This window comes from Lycorma delicatula, chromosome 6 (assembly GCF_047948215.1).
Source record: "Lycorma delicatula isolate Av1 chromosome 6, ASM4794821v1, whole genome shotgun sequence".
NCBI lineage: Eukaryota > Metazoa > Arthropoda > Insecta > Hemiptera > Fulgoridae > Lycorma > Lycorma delicatula.
This window is the reverse complement of record NC_134460.1, coordinates 126,020,770-126,046,506: the sequence shown is the minus strand read 5'-3', so window position 1 is coordinate 126,046,506 and position 25,737 is coordinate 126,020,770. Positions and strand designations below refer to the sequence as shown.

General features: G+C 31.3%; 2 protein-coding genes across 2 annotated transcripts in view; one reads left to right on the top strand and one right to left on the bottom strand.

Annotated features, from left to right (window-relative positions):
- Positions 1 to 25,709, bottom strand: part of LOC142326203 (transmembrane protein 42) — a 136,319-nt gene extending 110,610 nt beyond the window's left edge. The window contains exons 1-2 of the mRNA XM_075368487.1: positions 25,449 to 25,709; positions 6,657 to 6,902 (exon numbers count right to left, since the gene is read on the bottom strand). Coding sequence (XP_075224602.1) covers positions 6,657 to 6,671 — 15 coding nt within the window. The 5' untranslated portion in view covers positions 6,672 to 6,902; positions 25,449 to 25,709. The remainder of the gene's footprint in view (positions 1 to 6,656; positions 6,903 to 25,448) is intronic.
- The window catches only part of LOC142326201 (dual specificity protein phosphatase 22), a 235,284-nt gene that overhangs the window by 59,773 nt on the left and 149,774 nt on the right, over positions 1 to 25,737 (top strand). The gene's annotated exons all lie outside the window — the stretch shown is intronic.

Here is a 25,737-nt window from a genome sequence, read left to right as displayed (position 1 = left end):
CTTACTATATGCACATACACACAACAGCCAAACACCACGTCGCTGGAACTTGAAGCACGCAATTCCTTACAAAGATTTTTGTATCTTTTTCATAAAATAGGTGATGGCTACTGACATTAAGCTAAGGACTATATATTATACAAGTGTAAAGAATAGGACTCATTATATCAAATGATATCAAGTGGAAGAAAGGTTGTGCTGCAGTTCCACAGTACCTATACACAAGTCGCCACTGGTTTAAGTCATTCTGTGAGGTACATTAAGTATAATGGAGTACTGTGACAGTGTTATCGTTAGAGAAGGTTGTTTCTGAATCTTAGTTTGAACACGATTGATTTGCCATTGAGGTAATGCCGTATTTATTTACATCAGAGGATTAATCTGATATGGTATTTTGGGTATGTGTAGTGGTAATTCCAGTTCCCAAAACATTAGTGCGACTTTACAATCTACAAGAAACAGGTTCACTACCTAGTTTTCGTATCAGCTACGAATGATCTGTCCAACATGACGATGTTATAGATGAAATTATTATCGATGCGGTCCAGGGTTACAACATGAAGTCTTTCACATAGCATTCAACGGTTTGGAGAACACTTACACAAAACAAGTTTTATCCTTATCATAAACAACATCTACACCCAAGAGATGGTCTGCTTCGATTGGAGTTCTGCAACTGGTGAGATAAAAATCAACAACTCTCAAGTATGTTTTGTTTACGGACAAGGCAAATTTTACTCAAGATTGCGTCAACAACTTGACCATTTCTTTCTTTTACTGTTTAGCCACCAGAACCCACCGTTAAGGTATTTCTAAGTATGAATGTAAATGAAGTGTAGTCTTGTACAGTCTCAGGTCAACCATTCCTCTGAATGGACCCGGCACTGGGTCGCGGCGAACTGGGTCTGGCGTGGTGTCCAAAAGGGCAATATTAATAAAGAACTCTCAAAAAGAACTAACCGGTAGGCCGACCTACCATGCCGGTATATAGCCGGTAGGTGGGGAGGCCTATTTGAGTTTAAAGACACTCCCCTGGGCGGCGCGTAATACCAACAAGTCGGTCCGGCCCAGGGAAGCTGAGAAAAAAAAAAAGAAAGGTCAACCATTCCTGAGATATGTGGTTAATTGAAACCCAACCACCGAAGAATACTGGTATCCCTTATCTAGTATTCAAATCTGTATGAAAGTAACACTGCCTTTATTAGGATTTGAACCTTAGAAGTCTTGACTTTGAAATCAGCTGATTTGTGATGATGAGTTCATCACTAGACCAACCCGGTGGGCTCAACGACTTGACCAATGAGCATATATGGGCAGAAGTAAATACTCATGATACAGTGGAAGGCTAATTTTCAACACCGGTTTAGAATCACTGTATGGTGTGGCCTTGTTCACAATCAGCTGTTTGGACCGTTCATATTACCTGGGTGCTTAAATGCTGAGGTCTACTTGCACTTTCTTCAAGAAGGATTGCAGCTGCTTGAAGATAGACCTCTAGCGCTGATCCAAAGCATACTTCCAGCCCGATGGCATGCCTCCCAACTTCTCTTGTGCTGTTTCCACTCACTTAAATCATCATTTTCCTGAGAAATGGATAGTTTCAGGAAGTTAACATTCCTGGTCACCATGATCGCCTGATCTAATACCATTAGATTTTTGCGCCTGGGAATGGATGAAAAATATTGTATACAACAAAAATACATTCTTGTGAGGAATTAATTGCAATATGGATGCGGCTAAGCAACTTAAGGATAACTCTGAATAACTATAAACTGCATCGAAAGCAGTGCAGAATTGGGCCAAGAAATGTGTTGAAAATTGCAGGTTCATTTTTGAACATTTATTATAAACTGATATGTATAATATTCTTTGGTCTAGTGTATCGTTTTTAAATAAAATTAGAATTTTTAAAATTTTTCTTTGTTTTATTCAACTTATCTTACACAATTTTGTTCAGAATTTTCTACAAGTTTTATTTAAAATCTTTGTGTTTATTACCCATTTAATAAAGTTATTTTTTTTTTTTTTTTTTGTTTGTGGGCGAAAAACGCTTGGGCGTTACCATCGCCCGGTAGTTATTAGTAAAAGGGTAAAATAACTCTGAAATAAACTATACTAGGTGTAAACGTAATATTAATCATATAAAAACAAGCCAAAAAGGCAAAATAAAACCCAAAACTAATACCACAGACAAAGTTGATAAAATATAAAAGTTAAAATAATAGATTATAGAAAGTATATAAAACTTACGTAACTCCGATGGGTTGTGTAAAGATCCCCTCCCCGGATAGTAAAATTAAATACATAGAACCAAAAAATCAAATTGAAAATAAAGGTTAAAATTATTAAAAAAACTCTCCTTTCAGAAAAACATATATGAGCATATTAAATCCTTTGCAGTAACCCGGTACTATGCAAAAAGAGAAACATCCGTTCCAAAATCCCGCTATCATTGCACAAGATATCACGGATGTTTCTGGGTATATTAAACTGATGACGCAACGCCGCATAACATATGCAGCCCACGAGAATGTGATGCACAGTCATGCGGCAGTTGCATCGTGTGCATAGGGGTGGGGCTTCTCCTGACATTAGGTATTCGTGTGTGATCCTCGTATGTCCTAACCGTAACCGGCAGAGGACCACTTCCTCACGACGAGAGTTTCTGCAAGAGGAGCCCCATGGCAACACTGAATCCTTAATCCGTCGGAGTTTATTATCGACGGTAGTCGTCCAGTCACTTTGCCACCTTGCTCTCAGTGATTGCTTTATATGATTGATAAAATCAAAGGTAGTAAGTAACTCGGGTGGTGAAAGGAGGCTGAATACACGCTTCCTTGGCAGCAGAATCTGCCCTTTCGTTACCTAGAATTCCAACGTGGCTAGGGATCCAGCAAAAACCTATCTCCCTGATGCGTTTATCTAACTCAACGATTTTATCATAAATGTCAATGACGACAGGATGTCTGGAATAAAGGTTTTCCAATGCCTGGAGAGCACTGTACGAGTCACTGCAAATAAGAATGCTCCTATATTTAGGGCCGACGATACTATCTACAGCGAGTAGTTCCGCGGTGAACACACTCGTAACACCGGGTAGGCCAAACATATAAGTCTGTTCATTGATAACAAAAGCACAACCGTCATATTTCTACCCATCAGTGTATATCACCACACCTGGGTTCGACTTGGTGAGGAGAAACTGAAACATCTGCCGGAAATCAATAGGTGGCGTTGAACGTTTATCGTACGTTGTAAGATTAAACGTAAAATTTACATGGTTTATTCTCCACGGGAAATTCGAGCACGGACATGATGGAAAGAATGAGGGAGTGTCAACATTCATACGCTGCAGCAGACGTCGTGTTCGGACACCCACAGGCGCAGTACAACGTGGACGGTCCTCATACTTCCTCAAATTAGGATTCTTAAGAACTGGGTCAAAAGCTGGGGGATTCGGCTGGCTGCTGAGACGGGCAAAATAAGACAACAAAAGCTGGTCTCGTCTATCCCAAAGTGATGGCTCGCCACTGTCTACAAGTAAGCTTGCGATAGGGCTCGATCTAAATGCACCTGTGGCAAGCCGAAAAAAAGAATGATGCACACCGTCCAGCATTTTAAGTACGGTTTGACGAGCTGAAGAATAGGCGACACAACCATAATCCAAACGGGAACGAACAAGGGAGTAGTAAAAACGTAACATACATGACCGATCGGTCCCCCAGTTGGTGTTACTAAGGACCCGCATCATATCTAAAAGTTTGAAACATTTTGTCCTCAATTCCTTTATATGTTTGATCCAGGTAAGACGGCTATCAAAAAGCAAACCTAGAAACTTAACGTAAGGGAAGACATCAATAAGCTCTCTGCCCAGAAAAACCCGCGGATTAGAAGGGTTCCGTAGCCGAGAAAAGACTACAAATTTCATCTTGTCGGGTGAAAATGTGAAACCAGTAGTTCTTGACCAAGCCTCAAGGCGAAATATAGTGTTCTGTATCAGTCTCTCCGCTGTGGGTGTAGAGCGGCTCCCAAAGTAAATAACAAAATCATCAACGAAAAGAGAACAAGAGACAGGAGCCCGTACACAATTGGTAATACTGTTTATGGCCACAGAAAACAAGGTGACACTTAATACACTACCTTGAGGTACCCCATTTTCCGAGACGACACTGTCTGAAAGTGAATCGTCTACACGAACACGAAACGTCCGTGTTTTAAATAAAAGCAAGCATATTGCCAGTGATCCCCCACCTCCTAAGGGCCACGTCGCCAGGCCGTGTCGTACGCCTTTTTTATATCGAAGAAGATAGCAACGAGGTGTTGGCGGTTCAGGAAGGCGTTTTGTATGGCTGTCTCCATTGACACCAAATGGTCAATGGAAGATCTCCCCTGTCGGAAACCACACTGTTCCGAAGAAAGAAAGCCATGTTTCCAAGTACCATGCAAGTCTGCGGTTCACCATTCTCTCCATTATTTTACACAATACGCTTGTTAAAGAAATAGGGCGGTAGCTTAAGGGATCGGTTTTCTCTTTACCAGGCTTTAGTACTGGTATAATAAATGCTTCTGACCAGCCGGGCGGAAAGACTTGTCCGGAGAATAAATCATTGTAAATACTCAAAAGATGTTGTAATGCTGATTTAGGAAGGTGCGAAAGCATACAAAGGCGAACGTTGTCTTTCTTTTTCCTGTTTAGCCTCTGGTAACTACCGTTTAGATAATTCTTCAGAGGATGAATGAGGATGATATGTACGAGTGTAAATGAAGTGTAGTCTTGTACATTCTCAATTCGACCATTCCTGAGATGTGTGGTTAAAACATTGTCCTGAGATGTGTGAACGTTGTCTGGTCCAGGGGAAGTGTCAAATGAGTTCTTAAGTGCGTGCAACAATTCTTTAAGTAAGAATGGAGTGTTCAATTCACCAACCGAAACACCAATATTTCCATCTGTGCTTTGTACCTCTGAAAGTCATCATACAATAAAGTTATTGTATGTCAAACAAAAAAAAAAGAAAACAGGAATTTTTACTCCAATTTATTAGTTTTAAATTTACATTCCTCAAAAACTACAGCAGATATGGTTAATAGAACCTATTTTACTTGATTTTTCAGGTCAAAAACCATAAGAAATCATTAATTCTGTCCCTTAATTAACATCCTAAAAATTTCAGTACGGCCTCATTTCACCGGGTAGCTAAATCCGAGTGAAATCTTTCACTAGCCATAACCTGCAAACGAATCTTTTTAGGACATTTATTTATATGAACAATTTCCATTATTTTCATGAGTAGAGTAGATTATGAAAGTGCTGGCAAAACTTTGTGATACATCCTATATATACATATATATTAACATGACTTAGTCTATTCATTTTTCAAAGTTAGCTATCAACCAAAACATCTTGATCAAGAAAATTGAAATTTGTCCCTTTTCATTTTAAAAACTGAAATTATCCCTTTTTAGTTTAAATGATTCTAGAATTACTACGCCTGTTTTTTGGATAAGGTCTTTTAATAGTGTGGACTTCTTACAACCAGATAAGTGAACATCTAACATAATTAATAAGAGTTTTAGGATATTAAAAATGAAGGTTGTTTGTTAGTTTTATGTTTTTTTTTAGAAATTTAAATTTACCAATTTATTATTTAAAAATCTGCATTGTAGACCTGGAAATATAACGAAACAATAATGTGATTTGAAAATTTTAATACTGAGTAATCAATGTAAATTTTAATGAAAATTTAAATGGTTTAATTTTTAATACAACCCAATATAAGTTTTATTTATTTTTTTATCAAAAGCGGTTATAAAAAGTAATTTTTTGACAGAAAAAATGTTTTCATATACATTGCAAGCTCATAACTATTTAATGTTTTATTCATTTATTTTTAACGGACGATTTCTATATTATTGTCAATGTCAAAGACTCCTGTTATCTATTGTAATATCCTTGAATCAGGGACCCATTGGTAGCTGTATCCCTTCTTCAGGTAATGAATATATCTATGGTATGTTACATCATTGTATCAACAGTCCAGGATGTATTTATTAATTAGAGCCCCCCCCAAAAAAAAAAAAAAAAAAAAAATGGTGACCAGAGATAGTATTGAGGAACCATTAATGTTAAAATATAATTGATTTTGGCTAAGCCTCAGATTAGCAACATCTCAATGTAGGTTAGTCAGTAATCTAATTTGAAAATAAATAAAAATTATTCATTAATAAATGCATCTCCATTTACTGAACAAAATCAATAGTATTATTACATGATTTTTTTTTTATCAGTTTCTAAACTAAATGTTCAGATTTAAAATAATACAATTTTTAAAAGGTACAATCTTTCAGATTTACGGGTATATAAACTAAGATGAGGCATGTATATTTTAAGCAGGACAAACAGAAAAATTCATTAATGCAAATTTACAAAAGTAAAATTGGTACCCAATTTAACAAATAAGTCAAATTTCATTCAACACTTTATAAAATATAACCAAGAAATTAAAACAGTGAAATTTTTTTCATTGTTATTTAGATATTTTGATAAGTAAACATAGTAAAATATACCCAACATTTTCATAATGAGAGTTTAATCATTTATATTTCTGTAGTACATGGTACCTACTAACCTAATACTTGTTTCATTCATCCATTTTTACCTTGGCCTTCTGCATTACTCACTGGTGCTCTCCTCTATACTATGTAAGCCCTGATGATCAGTATGGCAAATTATGGAAGTTGTTGCTATATTTCTGTTACATCATCTTTCCAGTTCTTTCTTCTTATGTTTTCACCTCCATGTTTTCTTATATGATAACACTGTGGGCCTGTAACTTGTGACTGACCAATTTCTACTGCTATGATTTCTGGTTTCATCATAAGGTTGCTTTAGGACACTATTCTACCTATTGTTTGTTATAAAAAAAAAAAAAAATTAAATATAAATTAAAGAAGTTTTTATTTGGGAGATGATACATTACATTTATTGTGTAATAATATTATACATTAACTACAATGATACAATAAGTTAAATTGTTCATACTTGTCTTGTGCATTAAATTTAATACTTATATTCAGTCTAAACTGAACTGTTTAGGAAGAGATTAATCACCTTGTAACACAAACAAGCAACTAATCTTTTATTAATTTATCAATCTAATAAAAAAGGAGAAATAACTGATCCAATAATATTCAGTCACAAGTTCAACTTGCTAGATTATTATTTATACCTTGTTTTACATTTGAGAATGTTTTCAAAAAAAGATAAATAAAAAATTCAGTACATATTATCCACAATATCTGAGGATACTAAAAATGATTAGTTCATACTTGTTCTAAATTACTATACTTAATTTATTTCTACTTTTATTATTTCTAAAATTCTAATACATTACTTTAAGTAATTTAAATTAACAATATTGTATTTCTTAAGTAGTAAATACAAAGATAATCTAGCATTAAGTAATTTTACAAATAACAAACAGTAATACTATTAACCAGTCTAACTAAAAAGCACGAGTTTCTGATTTTTTTCTATGTATTATTTATGTAACTTATTTTTATGTAGAATATTATATTTTATCAAACAGCTTTAACATCTATATCACACACACACACACACACACACACACACACACACAGACACAGAGAGAGAGAGAGAGAGGAGGGAAAGGGGGAGAGATTCTGTTTAGAGTACCAAACAATGATATTAGATAACCACTTCACTTAGATAGGCACTTCAATCTTTTGATGTTCCAGACTTAAAATTCAGCTGATCTATGATGTTAAATCTAAATGGATAAAATTAAACACAAATTATTCAAATTCCAGTTCCATTTTAAAATTTTTCAAATAATGAAATTCCCAAATTTCATTAAAATAAACATTATTTTGAATTTACAAAGATTTTATTGGGTTGTAATTCTACTTTTAATATTAAAGTAACAGTTATGAAAGACAAAGAAATAAAGATTAAACAAATTGATGTAGGAATATACTTTTATTTTAAATAGAAACCAAATTTTAATATGTAGATATTACAGCTTAAATATAATTGATTAATTTCTATAATTAATTTTAATTCACAGTCTAAACAGTTCAAGTTTTTAATGTAACAATGTATTCTTTTTTTATATAAAAAAATAAACAGTTTTCAAAATAAATTGGTAAATCTAAAACAAAGTAAGTTTAAAACATACACAAATTACCATGCATTTTCAAAAAATCAAACTTTATGTAATAACAATAATAATAATAAAAACCAAATCCTTTATACATAAAGAGAAAGCAAGAGAGCTGAGGCGAGATATAGAGTGAGAGGGAGTGATGCAACACAAAACACATATGTAGAGAACTTTGTTGTGGCAGACACCCACTGTTGGTTTAATTTAGGTTCAACCACTTTGAATCCAAGCCATTGAGACGACTGAGCATTGTGAGCTGGGTTATTTAGTTCACTCATACAAATCAATACGCATTTATATATCCAATATGAATAATGAATTGGAGAGATTAAATACGACAAAAATGTTAACTGTATGCCGTAATCAGATATGTTATAGATACTAATACAAATATACTCTGGAAACAAATTGTTATATTTTAACTTATAATTCTATTTCTCCTCATTAGTTAACAGATTAAAGAGTTGAGTACATACAAATTGAAGAGAAATCTAGATTGGATAATAAAAAAGAAATATTATAAAACTACAGGAATAAATCCACTTGACATCACGTAACTAAAATGATTGAACAACAATACAGTCTGACGAAATTGATGAATAATCATCAGTTTATACAGTTACTGTATAAACTGATGCAATTGCAACTGAGCAATTCATCATTTATTATTGTCACGTAACTACACTTGCTTACTTAAACTGCATCTGCATACTATTATTGTAATAAATCCTATTAAAGAACCAAATTTTTTTAACCAAGTATTGGTTATTAAACAACCTGTATGTTTTCCCCAGCTGAATAGAGACAATACATATGTGTAACGCATTATTATATGATTGAAAGGGATACATTAGTTAGTTTTTTAACAATATATTTTTTAATCAATCAATATTTTTTAATCGCATGTCTTAGATACAAATAAAACTAGTCTGAGTTACTTTCCCTGATAGTAGTGATGTTCTTTGTGCTGTAAGTCCCTGAAGAAGTCAAAGTGAAAGGTGGTACTTGTAAGATTGAATACCACCTTTAATTTTCTGGGCTTGATATACTGATATGAAACAGAACATTTGACTTACTGAAGAAGGAAATGGGGAACCACTTCACTCCTTAAGTTTTTTTAAGTATGTCTAACCATGGAATGTTAGTAATTTCTGAGAACAACTATGTAATTTGTGGGAATGATTTTTGTCCCATAATGAACATATCATTGTATGATTGTGGATCCTCTCTTTTTCTGTTTAGACTCTGAAACCACCCTAAGGTATTACTTCAGAGGATGAATGAGCATGATATGTATGCATGTAAATGAAGTGTAGTCTTGTACAGTATCAAGTTGATCATTCCTAGCCCATTGGACTGGTCTAGTAGTTAGCTCGTCATCGCAAATCAGCTGATTCCGAAGTCAAGTTCTAAGGTTCAAATCCTAGTAAAGGCAGTTACTTTTTGTGGAATTGAATACTAGATCGTGGATACCTGTGTTCTTTGGTGGTTGGGTTTCAATTAACCAGATATCTAAGGAACGGCTCACCTGAAACTGTACAAAGCTACACTTCACTTACATTCATACATATCATCCTCATTCATCCTCTGAAGTAATACCTTATGGTGGTTCTGAAGGCTAAACAGATACAGAAAGATAGGTTGACCATTCCTGAGATGTGTGGTTAATTGAAATTCAACCATGAAAGAACAATGGTATTCACAATCTAGTATTCAAATCTGTATAAAAGTAACTGCTTTTACTAGGATTTGAACCTTAGAACTCTCGACTTCAAAATTAGCTGATTTGTGTTGATGATTTCACCACTAGACCAACTCAGTAGTTGGTTGTGATACTTATATCCTAACACATGTAAGCATTAGTGTGGTAAGAAGCTGGGTGATGTTAACGCAAGGATTTATAAAACTTCATAACAATTAATTCATTACTATTATTGTTGTTCCATGATGCTGAATGATCTGTTCAAATCTAGTTAAAGGTTATATCATAATGTTTTTAGCTGTTCTTGGGCTCATCTTCAGTAGCTGGTCACTGAACAATTAAATCAATAAACTAATAAACACTACAATTATTCTTTTTAAGTAGATTCAAATACTAATACCAATTTACTTTCATCCATGGGATTCAATTAATGGCTTTTCTCAAAAGTGTCCAGGCTTAGTCTGAAAATAACTGTCGTAATGTAAGTGAGATAACACCAGTAGTCTGGTAGCATAATCTTAAAATAAGAATAATTAAAAAAAAAATTCAGTTAAAAAATAATAATAGAACTCCCTTAAAAACAAACCAAAAAACAAGATATAATTTTTCATTAAATGCTGATGTTTGGAATTTTGCATCAAATTAAGGGCTAGACATTTGTAATTTCTTCCCGTAACTGTGCTTCCGTTAAAAATCACACTGGTCGAATTGCAAAGTCCTTCTTTATGAAATTGATTAAAAAGATAATTTATCCAATACTCTAGCAACGGATATCGAATTTAATCATCATAATGTAATCTCTGATTGATGGACTTCTATATCCAGCTTTGTTTGATTCACTGTTATGTGCAGGAGTCCCTTGAAAACCCAAAATTGTTAAAATTAACAAACTTGATTTGTGATCTTTAATATTAACTTAATTACATATTTTCTAAAATTTTACATAAAGTTAATTTCATTTGCATATGTCATCTATAGAGCAAACTTTTATTTTAAATTTGGTTTCTGAGTGATGATAACCCATCCAGTTGTTTTCTTAAAAAAAAGAAATTCCTGTGATTTTATAACTTTTAAACTTCCATGCAGTCAAATAACTGCTTTGACAAACATATAACCATACAGAAGATCCAAAAGTAAGTAACTAGTTTGTGCTTGCTCTACAATATTTTTTTTTATCATTTTTTAAACACTATGGGAATGACCGAATTGCATACACAAACGTTGCCACAATCGTGCCCGTGTGCTCTACAATCTATACTGAGCTAATGATACACTGCATTTCTTTGTAACTTCTAAGAATAAATTAAGTAGACTGAAGTGCTAAGATTTAATTTTCAATAAATAATTTATCGTTAGTAAATAAATATTCTAAGGAGAACAAGAATATTATTTCTATTTCCAACTTTTTTTCCATATTTCCTTTCTTACTTTACTGTGATTTTCTCTTCTCTCTTTAGACTACCAATGTTTCTGGTCTTTCTCTTGTACCAGAGCAGCCTTTGTGTAGTGTACAATTTTTTTAAATTTCTTTTAACCAAGATAGTCTTTTCCTGATCTGTTATAGTTCTTCCATTCTTCTTTCCTTATTTAATATATCCATTTGAACTTTTGTGATGTCAAAATTTATCAAACGTTTTTTGTTTAATTGTTGTAGGTCAATATTTAGACCATATAGGAAACTTAATTTTATCATTTTGAAATGTTTGTTTCTAAATCTTCTGATTTTTATATATTTTAATCTACAACCTTCTATTCTTATTTGGTTCATGTCTTTTTCTCAAAATCCTTCTTCTGTTTTTAATATGTTCTCTACTTTAATCATATTAGCTATTTCAATTTTACGTAAGTTTTAGATAATATTTAATAAATGTTTTAATAATTATTATGATAACATATTTTAATCTAAATTAATTTACTTCGAGCATCATGTGACACAATTCACACTTTATTACTTTTCAAGTTCAATCAGAGCTCATATTTTATAAATTATCACATTTTGTTTTTTTACCAGTTCTGCAATTATTATCATATAATTTCAGATCATAGTTTTATAACTCAGCAAAAGACTAAAGAGAGTAGTATCCTGGTAACTGAAGAGTGTTAAGCAAGAATAAATGCTGACAGCTAAAATCATATTAAATAACTGGTTCCTGTGCAAAAACAAATGAAGTTAAACGGTTTTCTCTGCATGCTGTTGTTATTTGTTAAAGGCTAATGAATTTATCAATCAATACTAATTAAAACTGAAAAAAGAGAAAAAATAAAAGCAAAAAGACAAAAGCTATTAGAGATAAAGAATATAAATGCACGTGAATGTTTGTATAAGTGTACAAGATGTTTTTATAATACAGTGTTTGAAAGGGGAATACTGAAACTAGAGGAAAAGGGGAGAACATCAGAATGTTTTGTCATGAACTAATTACAAACAATTCAGTTAACAGACTAGATAGAAAATTAATTAGAATGACAACAAACAGAAATGATTTATGTAAAATAGATAACATCTCTTTATTTTCTCTTATAATTTAATATTAAATTGAAGAGCTAATAAAAGACAAATCAGTCAAAGTATTATTATTACCATTCATTAACTGTTTTTCATAAAGTTATTTGAACAAAAATTCAAAATTTCTATTATTTTACATGTTTATAATTTTACAGCATTCATTTATTAAAAGCAGAAAACAAAAAAATAATTTTATTTTTAAAAAAAACAAAACAAATACATAAAAATATTTTAACATACAAAGTTTGTCAAAACATCTGCAATAACAAATTAGTATATGTATAATACAAAAATAAGACATAAAATCAACTGAAATGTTTTTATGCAAAGGAATGTATTGGCAAAATTAGAATTAACAAAATTGAATCAATAGGAAGGACATTTTTAAAAAAATTCCTTGGACTAAATACAAAAAGATGGGATATATAAATTAAATTGAAATAAAAATTATTAACGAAAAATAAAAAAAAAAGTCTTAAGACACAGCGAGAAAGAGACAAGCAATTTTCCTTAGTCATATTTAAACAATGATTAACAACACAGACTTACTAAGAAAACATTTAACTACTGATTAGAAAAGAAAACAACTGTGTGGTTTAATTAGCAAAGCCAGGTTTGGAACCAAAGTTAAAAAACGAAAAAATCATGGACAAAAGAGCGGAAAAAATAAAATTTCAAAAGAATTTAACAGTATTGACGCATGATCAAAAACCATACCAAGAAGCAGTTTTAATACAAGATCATTTGTCAGATTAATTAAAACAAAAAAAAACCCAGAAATATGAACCACTAATTTTTATTAAAAATTACACATATTTTGAATTATTTCTTCTAAAACAATAATAAATCAAACTAGTATTTACATACTGAAAACCAATAGCTCTCTTAATTTATGTTGAATAAAATTTGTATACAATTTAAGAACCTAAGTGCATTTTCAAACACCATAATGTTAGAAAAAAATTCTTTATGAAATAATTTGAATAAGTAAAAATACACTGAAATCAAAACTAAATTTTACACACAAAGTAAATTAAAAGTTAAATTATGCACAAAGTAAACTGTACCATATTATGGCTAAAGTAAAGTTTATAATATAATTATAACAGTTAATACACAATGTTTGTTGTCAGGCATAAGTATTTGGGAACCTGAGTAGATTTTGTTTATCGGCTGTCATGAGATTTACATAAAATTATCAATTTACATAATGAAAGATGGGAAAGTTAGTTTGTTATGCTTTTTGTTTATTTTAATTATGGAAATGTTTTAATAAACTTTACTTTTTTTTTACTTTACTTTGATATTTGTACTTTTACTTTTTTTTAATCTTTTGGAGTCATCAAACTCTTCCTTCATCCATGCTAGTATGCTCCAAAGAAAAATTCCAACAAAAAAGTAAACGAAGGGAAATTTATGTTGTGATATATATTTTTCAAATTTTTTTTACTTACTGAAGATTCAACGTCTGTCCAAAAAAAAATTGAACTTTTGAAATAATCCACTATGTATAGACACACTCAATGTTTTGCTAACAGTGATACAAGCTGGATTCTCTAGAACAATTTGCAATATCCATTGGAGCGATGTATATCCATACATCGCTTCATTACCATGCAACAAGCATGTAACTAAGGCTGTATTTCAGCGATTTTCTGATATACAATAAATAAAGTTTCTTCTTGAAGAACAACATGTTAATGTGAAAATTTTGTTCGATCGACATTTACAAAAACAGTGAAAATTTTGTAAGAAGCTTATGGAGATGAATGTATGTAAGGTACGCTATATTGTGATCAGTATCAGTGTTTCACATAAAGCACGCCTAAGTCACTCAAGGGTGATGTCAATGTTTATGACATAATGTACAGATCCCACATAATGACACTGGTGTAAACATCAGTAAAATTTTTATTTGAAAGTAATACAATTTTTGATGTATTACCGAGGCAGCAGAGGAGGAGGTTGCTGTCTGGAGTGATATATTCCACGTTATTTTACAGTACTGAGATATGGGGAGGGATCATTAGATACGGCATATACAGAGTGCTCTCGAATCAATACACAGGAGCTGTCTCTGTATTACAGCTGCATATCGTACGGTTTCTCGAGAGGCAGTCGAAGTGTTGGCGGGAATATTATCTGTCAATCTGGAGATCACCTGCAGAAAGACGATTAAAGAGCAATGGCTGTCATCAACACCTGCAGAAAAAGGAGAGTGGCTAGCTCCATCATGAAAGAAATGAGGAAAGAATGACAGATGCGGTGGGACACTAGTGATAGAGGCTGGTGGACACACCGCATAATTAGGGACCTGAGAAGTTGATGTGAGAGGGCCCATGGTTCACTGGATTACTGTCTCACACAGTTTCTAGTGGGCCATGGGGGGTTCAGAGGATATCTTTTTAGGCTTAAGCTAGATCACTGTGCTAGTTGTCCGGTATGTGTAGGTATGAAGAGATACCATATCATGTCTTCTTTTGCTGCCCCTGATTTGAGAATGCAAGCAGGGAAATATTGGACACCATAGATAAAAGAGAAATGTTCCTCCCAGAGGAACTGCAGCATATCATGTTAGAAAGCGCAGAAAACTGGATGGCTGTAGCAAGGTTTGTGGTAGTAAGATCATGGAGGAGCTGTATGTCTGGGAGGAGACTCACAGAGGTAGAAGAAGGGGTCGTTGGAAGGTGCGGGGGTGGACAGGCATGTGGCTGAGAGCCTGGGGGGTTCCCTGTACGTGCGGGGATTGCCTGGGTGTGATGAGGTCGTGGGCATTCTGTTACCGCCTCCAATGGTGATCCGTGAAGTACATATAGTATAGTGTTCGATTGTCTGCAAGATGTTTGTTTATGTGATTGGATGTGGCTGGCTTTGATGTGATGTGTGGAGTGTGCGACATGAGGTATGTTTTCTGAGTGATGATTGGATGTTGCGGAGTATGTGGTGATTTAATCTGATGTTTGGTATCTTGTGGGTGTGAGGTCCATGTCTGTTGACTCTGAATGTGTGTGGGGGTGTATTCCCCCTTTGTGAAGTAATTCACATCAGCTGTACCAGGAAGGGTGGATAGCCAGGGGTGGAGTTTTAGTCCATAGTGTGCAGGAATACATATGCATTTCATAACATCTTGTGGAACCTGTTAGCAAGCCCGACACTGCTCAGGCACCCATAAATGGGATTCCTCCACCTCTTGTGTTTGAGGTAATGAGAAAGAAGAGGTCTGAAGCGTAGTGAGACACAAGAAGATGTTTCCATGCATTCAGTGTTCCTTATTCGAAAGTCTTTAGCATAACAAAACAGAACTTATGTACGCCATCCCTGTGACCTTAATTTTGCACCATTGAATGTTTTTCTATTTCCAAATATGAAAGTCACTCTGGAACAACCCCATTTTCTGGCAATAGATGAGATTTAAGAAAATTTGCTATGGGGTCGTTGGCTATTCCACAAAATGAATACCAGAATGCATTCCAATAGTGCAAAAATGACTGGCAGTACTCCATTAACATTGGAGGACACTTTCTTAAAAGGGGATTAATAAATAAAATAATTTTAATGAAGTTTGGTTTCTTTTAAAGAAATCTTTTTTTATTTGTTTACTAATATTTATGAGTAGCCATGTTGAAACCTGACTTGAATCATATTAATGGTAATTCAAATACTATTCAAAATTCTGATATCACCAGTGGGGTATACTAGATTATTTATTATTGAGTAATAAGTTTCTTTTCAATTCGAAAGCATATATTAACTGACAAATTAATTAATGAATTAGCCGAGTAAAAGGATACAAGAAAAAACTGATATTTTCACAAAATCAAATTTCAGTTTAACAGTTCAGCATTAGGATTGAGAAAACAATATGCATTCTATTAGTTTTTATTTTAAGATGATGGGTATTGACTGCTTTGGTGATTTTGCCGAATGAGAATAGAAGTTTGTGGCATATGAAAATTACCAAAACAGATCAGGATTCTAACCCAGAACCTTCAGAAGAAAGGCTTAGGTGGTACCAATCAGCCATGAATTCTGTAGTTTATGAAAAATACCATGCTGACCTGCATTTTAAATCAGAACCTTCATTTAAGTAGGTTATTTTTGAATATGAATTATTCAATAGAAAGCAACTTATCGAACAATTAAATATTTAATATGCTGAGGTTAATGTAACCAGTTAGTTTTGTTTGATTCTGATTATAAGCATACTGACAAACATAATTGAAAGAACAAATGGAGTAATAATTACCTATATAATCTTTTCAAACTGTTATATGTTATCCAAATATCAGTTGGGCAATATCCAGTTCATTAAGAATGTAATAAATATGAAATGATGAACAACTGATTAAAAGTGTCAACCCTGATATCTAATTTCATACCAAGCTGATTCAGACACTAGTATTCTGATTATTACATCAATTTAAGTAAATACTTATTAAATAATGCCAAATATTTTTACCACATGATATTTGTATTTTCTGTTGGCAATTATGATTAAATGTTTTATAAAATTATGGAATATAGAATATAATCCAATTAGGATAAAATTAAAAAATAGAAAAATTAGGATAAACTTAAAAATTATTAACTACTTACTTTCAAATTGGGGCAAATTTTACTTCCAAAAAGCCTTTTGAAGCTAATTATCAGTACCTTTTATTGGAGATTCGGGTAGCATTAATATAATAGTGCTACTCAGTATAATGGAGGATTAGTATTATGAAAAATATTAAATCTAATGATGCTATATACATTACAAGTTTAGGAGATAAAACTTTTAAGTTACATTAAAATAGGACAATACATTTATCTTGAGTGTGTGTTCAGTATGTAGTTACACACAATGAAAATTATTATTGCTAATAATCACCATACAGATAAATTTAATATTTGTATAGAAGAAATGCAAACAATGAAAGATAAATCAATAATATTAATACAATGTTGTATATCAAAACAAAAATAATGTATTTTTATTATTTCACTTTATTACATTTGTACCTTTTGTTAAATAAGTTATTAGTGAATTTATTTACTATTGATTAATTCAGTCTCTAAAAAAAACTCTTATGAAAAATCTATTTATAGCACTAAACTTGATGGTGCTGATTTATTGTTTATTTAGAAGGTAGCATATTTCAAAAGTAGGATAAGATATTCTCTTAACCTACTTTCTGTACACTATCTCTTTAAAATATCATTTGTCAAGTTCCCAGAAAAATCTTCCTTCGTAAAGTTACAGAAAGTTTATTTAGATCTATGTGAGTAGTTTACTACATTATGTTAGATAAGTGTTTTTTTTTTAAATTAATTATATGAAATATTTCTATAACTGAAAAAAAAAATCAATCCATTGTACCAGATTTTTTTTAAGTGCTCGGCTTTTCTTTTCATTTATTATTGAAAAGAAACAGTTGTATGTATATTTACATATTTTATTCGTATACTAAAATATGCTATAATCAAAAATGCTGTAAGGCAACATGACATGAGATCAAGTCACTACTGTAATTTATATAACCAACCTCAAAAAACAAACTGCTTCTGACCAATTTCTTAAGTAAAATAGTTTCCTACAGATCTTCAGTAATTCACCAATTCAAAGAAATTGTTACACACACATCAGCTAATTAAACTCACCAAAATGAAAACTACTTATACATTCAACTCTACAAATCCTGCACCTTCACTTCATTTTGATTACCTGTATTAAAAACAGTCTTACTTTCAGAGAAAAATGCTGTGACTACTTCTTCTTGTACTTTGATTGTATTACAGCTGCAAGAAATTAATAAATTGTATTACACCACTTATATCAAGAAACAAAGATTAGCTACTTATTGCCTTTAGGAAATTAACAAAAGCATTATCATATAGACACACTAGGGTGTCATTGGGAGATTTATTGGCCTGACACAGAGAGAGGACAAGTATGATCATATGACTATGATATTTGTCAAGTATCCTTTAGTTTGCATGCTGCAAAGTTTCAGATGTGAGCGTTTAGTTGCTTATTTGTGGTTTTTATAGGCAACAAATTTCTTTGAGAAGTATAATTTGCTGAATAATCATAACATTTGCTTGGCAAAAGTAGGCAAAATAATGTTTAATACACAACCACTTTGCACAGTATTGTCTAAGATTTAATAATTGTACACAATGAATTGTGATAACACTTTCAAATTTAAAAAAAAATAAATAAATGAGTATGTCTCACTTTAAAAGTAATAAAACTACTGCATCAAAAACTTTTGGACTTTCTTCTATGGGTTTTTCAGTAGCACTGTTATTAATGACCTGTACCTTTTTTTTTTAATAAGTATTATTTTTAATATGAGAGAAAGAGAGACTTTTTTACGATACATGATTTTCTTTCCTGATTAAATACTGAACAGTATAGTGAAATCTACTCATTCAAAATGATAAAAAATAAATAAATTTCTTTAAAGTGAAAGGACTTTGGAAGAATTGTTCCATTAATTTCAAAGCGAGTCCTTTAAAAATTTTATAATTTTACAGCTGAATAAGCCATGAATGTAGTTCAAATATTTAACATAAAATATCTAAATATGAATTCTATGCCCGTGGAATTGAATTCAGAATGTGGATATAAAAATAAGTAAATAAACAACATTATTTACTTAAGAATATAAAAAAAAATCAAAATTACAGTGTTTGTTATATTTTAAGATCTAAAGTTTACTGCTATAAATACAGTTATTATAAAAGATTGATTATTATTTATTAGTCAGCGGCATGCACCAATGAACAAACAGAGGTAGAGTTATCTAAATCAATACATAACCTTGAATAGAATATCAATTTCAATTCTGCAGAATTCTTTATAAAAACTTGGTTTGATGAAATGTTTACATCCTAATTAAAATTAATGATAACAAATATAAAAGAATTATTTTTAATATGTAATGTACAATGATAAAACAAAGTAACCCAGTCAATTATATTAACTGAATACAAAGACTATATTTACATCTGCAATTTAATAATTTTTTTTCTGTCCGATATATACAGGCTTATAGGTAACTATACCTCCCTAACTACTTTTCTATCAATAAGAAATGACTTTTATTGTGAGATAAAATTCACACCCAAAATCCCAGGCTAACTGGGATCAAACCAAGAACTTTCTGTACAAAAGGCAGGGGAGACGTATTACTCTGCCATGAAGATTGGTAACTTAAACCCTGATGTTTTTCCAAGTTGTACAATTTTTTTTATTTACGCCAGCTTATCCTTCATGTTATGTTATTAAATAAAAATGATATTAACATTAGCACTGAAACTGGAATACCACTCTGCCATTCAGTATAATCTATAGTATGTACATATTAATCTAATTTTTTAATCAAATTCCATTATTATGGCAGTAACTTATTTAAAAAAATGTAGAAAATCTACAGCTAGATATATCTATCTGTTCTTGCTATATCTTACATTTCTCTAAAGCAAAATTTATGTTTTTAGGCAGTATTAACAACAGAACCCATTATCATTATAATTCTTTCCCTTCATAAAACTGTTACTGGATTGGGCTGCATATCATGGACCTCCACTTAAATGTTTCTTCATCATTCTTCCTTGAAAACCTTTCCCACCTCTGTTTTCTTTCACATCTTACTTTATAATCATAACTAGGCCATCTACTTTTATGATTAAATTAAGATTTATTTTGTTATGCTTCCATGACAAATTGCCTTTGTCTGAATCTAAAGTCTATCCTGTCTGCATCTCTCCTGCAAAACTCTACATTCCGGATCCCACATACTTAATCCCTTCAAATCTTTTCTACCATGTTTTGTTAAATCTTCTTCTGTATTACTTGTATTATAATGTTTCCTCTTCTTATAGACACTTATGAATCTAAACCACATCTTATGTTAAAAAAATGAGAAGAATATTAACAAAACTTATAACTAATAATGACTCGTTTTATGATCACACACTTTTTTCTTCAAAGGCTTAATTAGTAAATGTGAGATTAACAAAAATAAAACAAATAAATATTTTTTACATACAAATATGGCTTAAGATAACATTTGTAATTCAGATGTATACATATACAAGAGCAGTTCAGAAAGTTCTTGGCCTGACAAAGAAACACCAGATTTTTGCAATTCCCTGCATTTTAGATCAAGTCTTTCCAAATTTTTAATATCCTTAGCATAATGCAATTCGTTCAACCTACATGGTTATTTCAGCTTTGACCTCATTATTTCAAGTGAATCTTCATTCAGTGAGCCATTTTGCCAAGTTTGGGAAGACGAAGTAATTGCAGGGAGCTAAATCCAGCACATATGGAATCACTGTTTACAGGCACATTATTGTGGCTTGAAAGAGTATTTTCTTCTCTGCTAGATGTGGATGTTTAGCCAGAATAGCATCCTTCAATTGATCCAGTAGTGAAGCGTTAATACTTTCCAGTAATGGTTCTACTTTTTTCCAGATTTTCTATGAGCACTACACAAAGAGAATACAAAAAAAACCATGACTAAAATGTTTCCTACAGATTTTGCGCACCACCAACCTCTGTATGGTCTCTGACCATATAATTGTGAATTCTTCTGTTTGTTTTAAAATGTTGAAGAAAATCAGTAGAATTGCACATAAATAGGTCTAAACACCATTGAGAAGTATTTAGTTGTACATAAATTTTTGGTCAACTGTTAAACGTGGCAACCATTGGGTGAAAAGCTTTTTCATAAACAAAACATCATGTAAATAATATTGGACAAAATCTATAGATTTTTGCAATGTTACCAAGCTTGCATACCTTCAGTCGACAATCATTTAATATGGCATTGTGGATTTTTGCGATCATTTTGTCAGTGGTAGGGTATTTGAACTTCCTGAGTGTTCATTACCTTGAAGGGATGTATGAAAATATCTACATGCAGAAGCCCACTTTTTTACCATCGAAAATGAAGGGAAAGAAGCCTTCAGAATGGAATCTAACTCTTTTTGCCTGTCTGTCAAGGTTAAACCTTTTAAAATAAAGTACTTTATACCAGCTCAAATTTATTTTATCCATTTTTGAGAAAAAATAACAAAATTTGTTTTATTCGATCGCCACAAACAAGCAACTACACGTTCACATCTGAAACTTTGCAGCATGCAAACTAAAGGATACTTGACAAATATCATAGTCATATGATTATACTTTTCCTCTCTCTGTGTCAGGCCAATAACTCTCCCAATGACCCTAGTGTGTCTATATGATAATGCTTTTGTTAATTTCCTAAAGTCAATAAGTAGCTAATCTTTGCTTCTTGATATAAGTGGTACATTAATTTGTTGCTTTGCACTATCTGTCCTACTTTTTCTTGCAGCTGTAATACAATCAAAGTACAAGGACTAATCACAGCATTTTTCTCTGAAAGTAAGTATGTTTTTAATACAGGTAATCAAAATGAAGTGAAGGTGCAGGATTTGTAGAGTTGAATGTATAAGTAGTTTTCATTTTGGTGAGTTTAATGAGCTGATGTGCAACAATATCTTTGAATTGGTGGATTACTGAAGATCTGTAGGAAACTATTTTAAGATATTGGCCAGAAGCAGTTTGTTTTTGAGGTTGGTTATATAAATTACAGTAGTGACTTGATCTCATGTCATGTTGCCTTACAACATTTTTGATTATAGCATATTTTAATATATGAATAAAATATGTAAGTATTCATACAACTGTCTCTTTTCAGTAACAAATGAAAAGAAAAGCCGAGCACTTAAAAAAAATCTGGTACAATGGATTGATTTTTTTTTTCAGTTATAGAAATATTTCATATAATTAATTAAAAAAAAAAAAACACTTATCTAACATAACGCAGTAAACTGCTCATATTGATCTAAATAAGCTTTCTGTAACATATTACTTCTGTTAAATATTATTTACGAAGGAAGATTTTTCTGGGAACTTAACAAAAGATAGTGTACAGAAAGTAGGTTAAGAGAATATCCTACTTTTGAAATATGCTACCTTCTTAATAAACAATAAATCAGCACATCAAGTTTAGTGCTATAAATAGATTTTTCATAAGAGTTTTTTTTAGAGACTGAATTAATTAATAGTAAATAAATTCACTAATAACTTATTTAACAAAAGGTACAAATGTAATAAAGTGAAATAATAAAAATACATTATTATTGTTTTGATATACAACATTGTATTAATATTATATTGATTTACCTTTCATTGTTTGCATTTCTTCTATACAAATATTACATTTTCAATCCATCATTACACTTTTACAGAATTCCCATGTTTATAATTACCGAAAATTTTAACATTTTTTTCCAAAAATTATTCTATGTTTTGCTATGAAGTACCTTAATAAAATGCCACATTTGTCATCATCATTAAACATTTATTATACTCACATAAATCCCCGTCTAAATTATGATATTGTCACTTGGGGCACCTCTTTTGTTTTCAAGATCCAAAAATGGACTGTCAGATCATTGTTTGGCACTCATAAATACGAATCATGGACTAATATTTAAAGAATTAAAAATACTAACTTAAACTTGTGTTTATATTTATGAACTAGCATCCCTGTCGTAGCTTCATGTTACATGGTTACATGTGTTTCCCATCGCAGTCAGCGTATGTTTAGCTGGTCAGGACCCCGACTCTGCCCAGTTCTGCTCTCTGTGTTCATTCAACTAACTCTTGTAAGAATAATAATGATAAATAAAAATTAAGTCTATTCAATTTATAAAATCTATCAATACATTGTAATTGATTCAGAGTAAACGTTTGGTCAGTACAGGACCCACTAATTAGTTTTTAGATTTTCCATCGCAGCTTCGCTTGTGAAATACATAATCAGAATTACAAACATAAATTCCAACACAATATTATCACATCTCATAAAGATTGATTCACTGTCAATAGTATAAAATGGCAAAATGTAAAAATAAATGTTTTTTTACCCCTAAAAATAATAAAATTAAAAAAATAACCGAAAATGGTTTTTAGATATCTGAAGAGTATTTGCAAGTCCAAATCGAGTGAATATCTCGTTTATAATAATTAGAAACAGGAAAAATTTGCAATCATATTTAAAATTTTTTTTACCTTTCTTCACCCGTTTCAAGATCGAATTCAAAATCTAGAAATTGATTTTTAGATATTCACATACAGATTACAAACACCAAAAATAAAATTGATAATCTTCATATATTAACAGAGAAAATAAAAAAAATAGAAGATTTCATTGTTATTCCATTTTAATCCTTTAAATTTGCAAATTTAACAAAATCTTTTCTTAATGTGCACTACACCATAAGATCAAGGTGTCTACAAATTTTCATCAATTTATCTTCAGTAGTTTTTGATGGGTGCTAATTATGAATAACTCACATGTTCTATTACATATAGAGTAATGTTGTGAAAAAAACTTTCACAACATGTTCTACTAGTGAAAATAATGAAAAAAGCTTATGTATAAACATAGGTCTGGAAATGCTTTGTTTTCAAGTTACGGCTAGTGAAAGATTTCAGCTCTTCTAATAAAAAGATGATATACTGTAATTTTTGGGACCCAAATTAAAGAGTAAAGTCAGTAGTTTCTTATGTAATGTGAGCTGGAAAACAGGATAAAACATGTCCCAGAGCTGTAACTCCAATAGTATTTAAGATATCCGACATAAAATACAAAATTTAGAGTCAAATTTTTTTTTAAGTTTGTAGGACAATAGCTTTGTTAACGACTAATAAATGAGAGATTTACTGTCCTGAAAATTTATTACATTTTTTGTGAATCGCTCAGAATATGTGGCAAAAATTTTTTTATTTATTAATTTTACGCCAGTAGGCTGATCAAATTTTTCCCATGGTTTCCATTTATCCATTCAGGCGAATATTGGAGCATTTCTATTTTATCTGTGGAGAAGTATACCTATTATTCTTGATATGTACTAAATAATTTATAACTATGTTCTGAACGAGCAAAATATTTTAATTACGGTGAAAATTAAATAAGATATGGGATGTGTACTCTGTTAAAAATTAAAATGTTTTGTTAAAACACAAAAACTGAAGAAGCAGATATGTGCTACAACTATCTCATTATCAGTCTGACATATGTTGAAAACACTGGTGTAGTTTACATATGATTAAAATGAAAGTTGTAATATAGAATACATGAAGACAAATTTTGTATCAGAAAGACTGTAGATACTAAAGAGGTAGTTTTAGTCTCAGATTAACCTCCTTAGACATGCTAAAGAAAAAACCAAGCTAATACATGGTATCATTGAACAGACATTTCAAATGGTAGAATAAGTCAAGATGTTAAAAATTTTATGGAAAATCAGTTTCAGAAAAATATAATTCATAGTGTGTACAGCAGTCAGGTAACTACAACATATGATAAAGAAAGGTGATAAATTAGAAAAGGTATGATAAAAACTGTAATCAATTCCTGTTGTTTTTCCAGTAAACAGCAGTTGCAAAAAAGAATTTGAAAGAAAAATAATGAAAGCAGATAACTACTGGTTAAAAGAGAATAGAGACAAGATATGATCCATTGGTGATAATGTTCCTTTAGAGAAAATTAAAAACTTTAAATTTTAAATAAGTTAACAACCAATTCAATTGCTATAAATTGTAAGAAGTTATTAGGAATGTTGCAATTATAAAATTTAGTTAGTCATTTCAAAAGATCATAGTTTTAAAAAAAATGTTTGAAATAATACTCATATCCTCCAGCATCATCTTTTAATTTTCCCATTTGTATGGTAAATAAAATTTACAACAAAATAATATGAGTAAATTCAATTAAAATATATACAGTGTACAGTGAGCAGATGCAATGGGTTGTATGTGGATATGCGGCTTTACAAAACACATTGACATAAGAACAAACAAAATAATCGGTAGATTCAATAGTGTTAAACAACTAACAGTATACTATATCGTATATATTTCTTTTATACATTATAATTTAAGTAATGATCCGCTTCTGAGTCTTCTACTGTAAAATTATTTATAAAAATTTCTTTTGTTAAATTTAGAATAAGTGTTACAAATTCGTTTACTTACTTTGAGAAAGTTGATGAAATGTTTAATTTTGGTGAATAAAATTTAGCTTTTATAATATGGAATCTTTTATCCGATAATCAGTAACATTTGAAAATAATATTAATAAAATGATTTATAAATTTTTATATAGATATATATTATAAAACTGATGTGCTAAACAACCAAACTAAACCGAGAAGGTAAATAGACCTCACAATCTAATAATACCTTCGGCAACGGTTTTGTTCCTAACACTAATATTGTATAAGCAGCTGTATCGAAACGGGCCAGCTGTAACACAGTATTATTC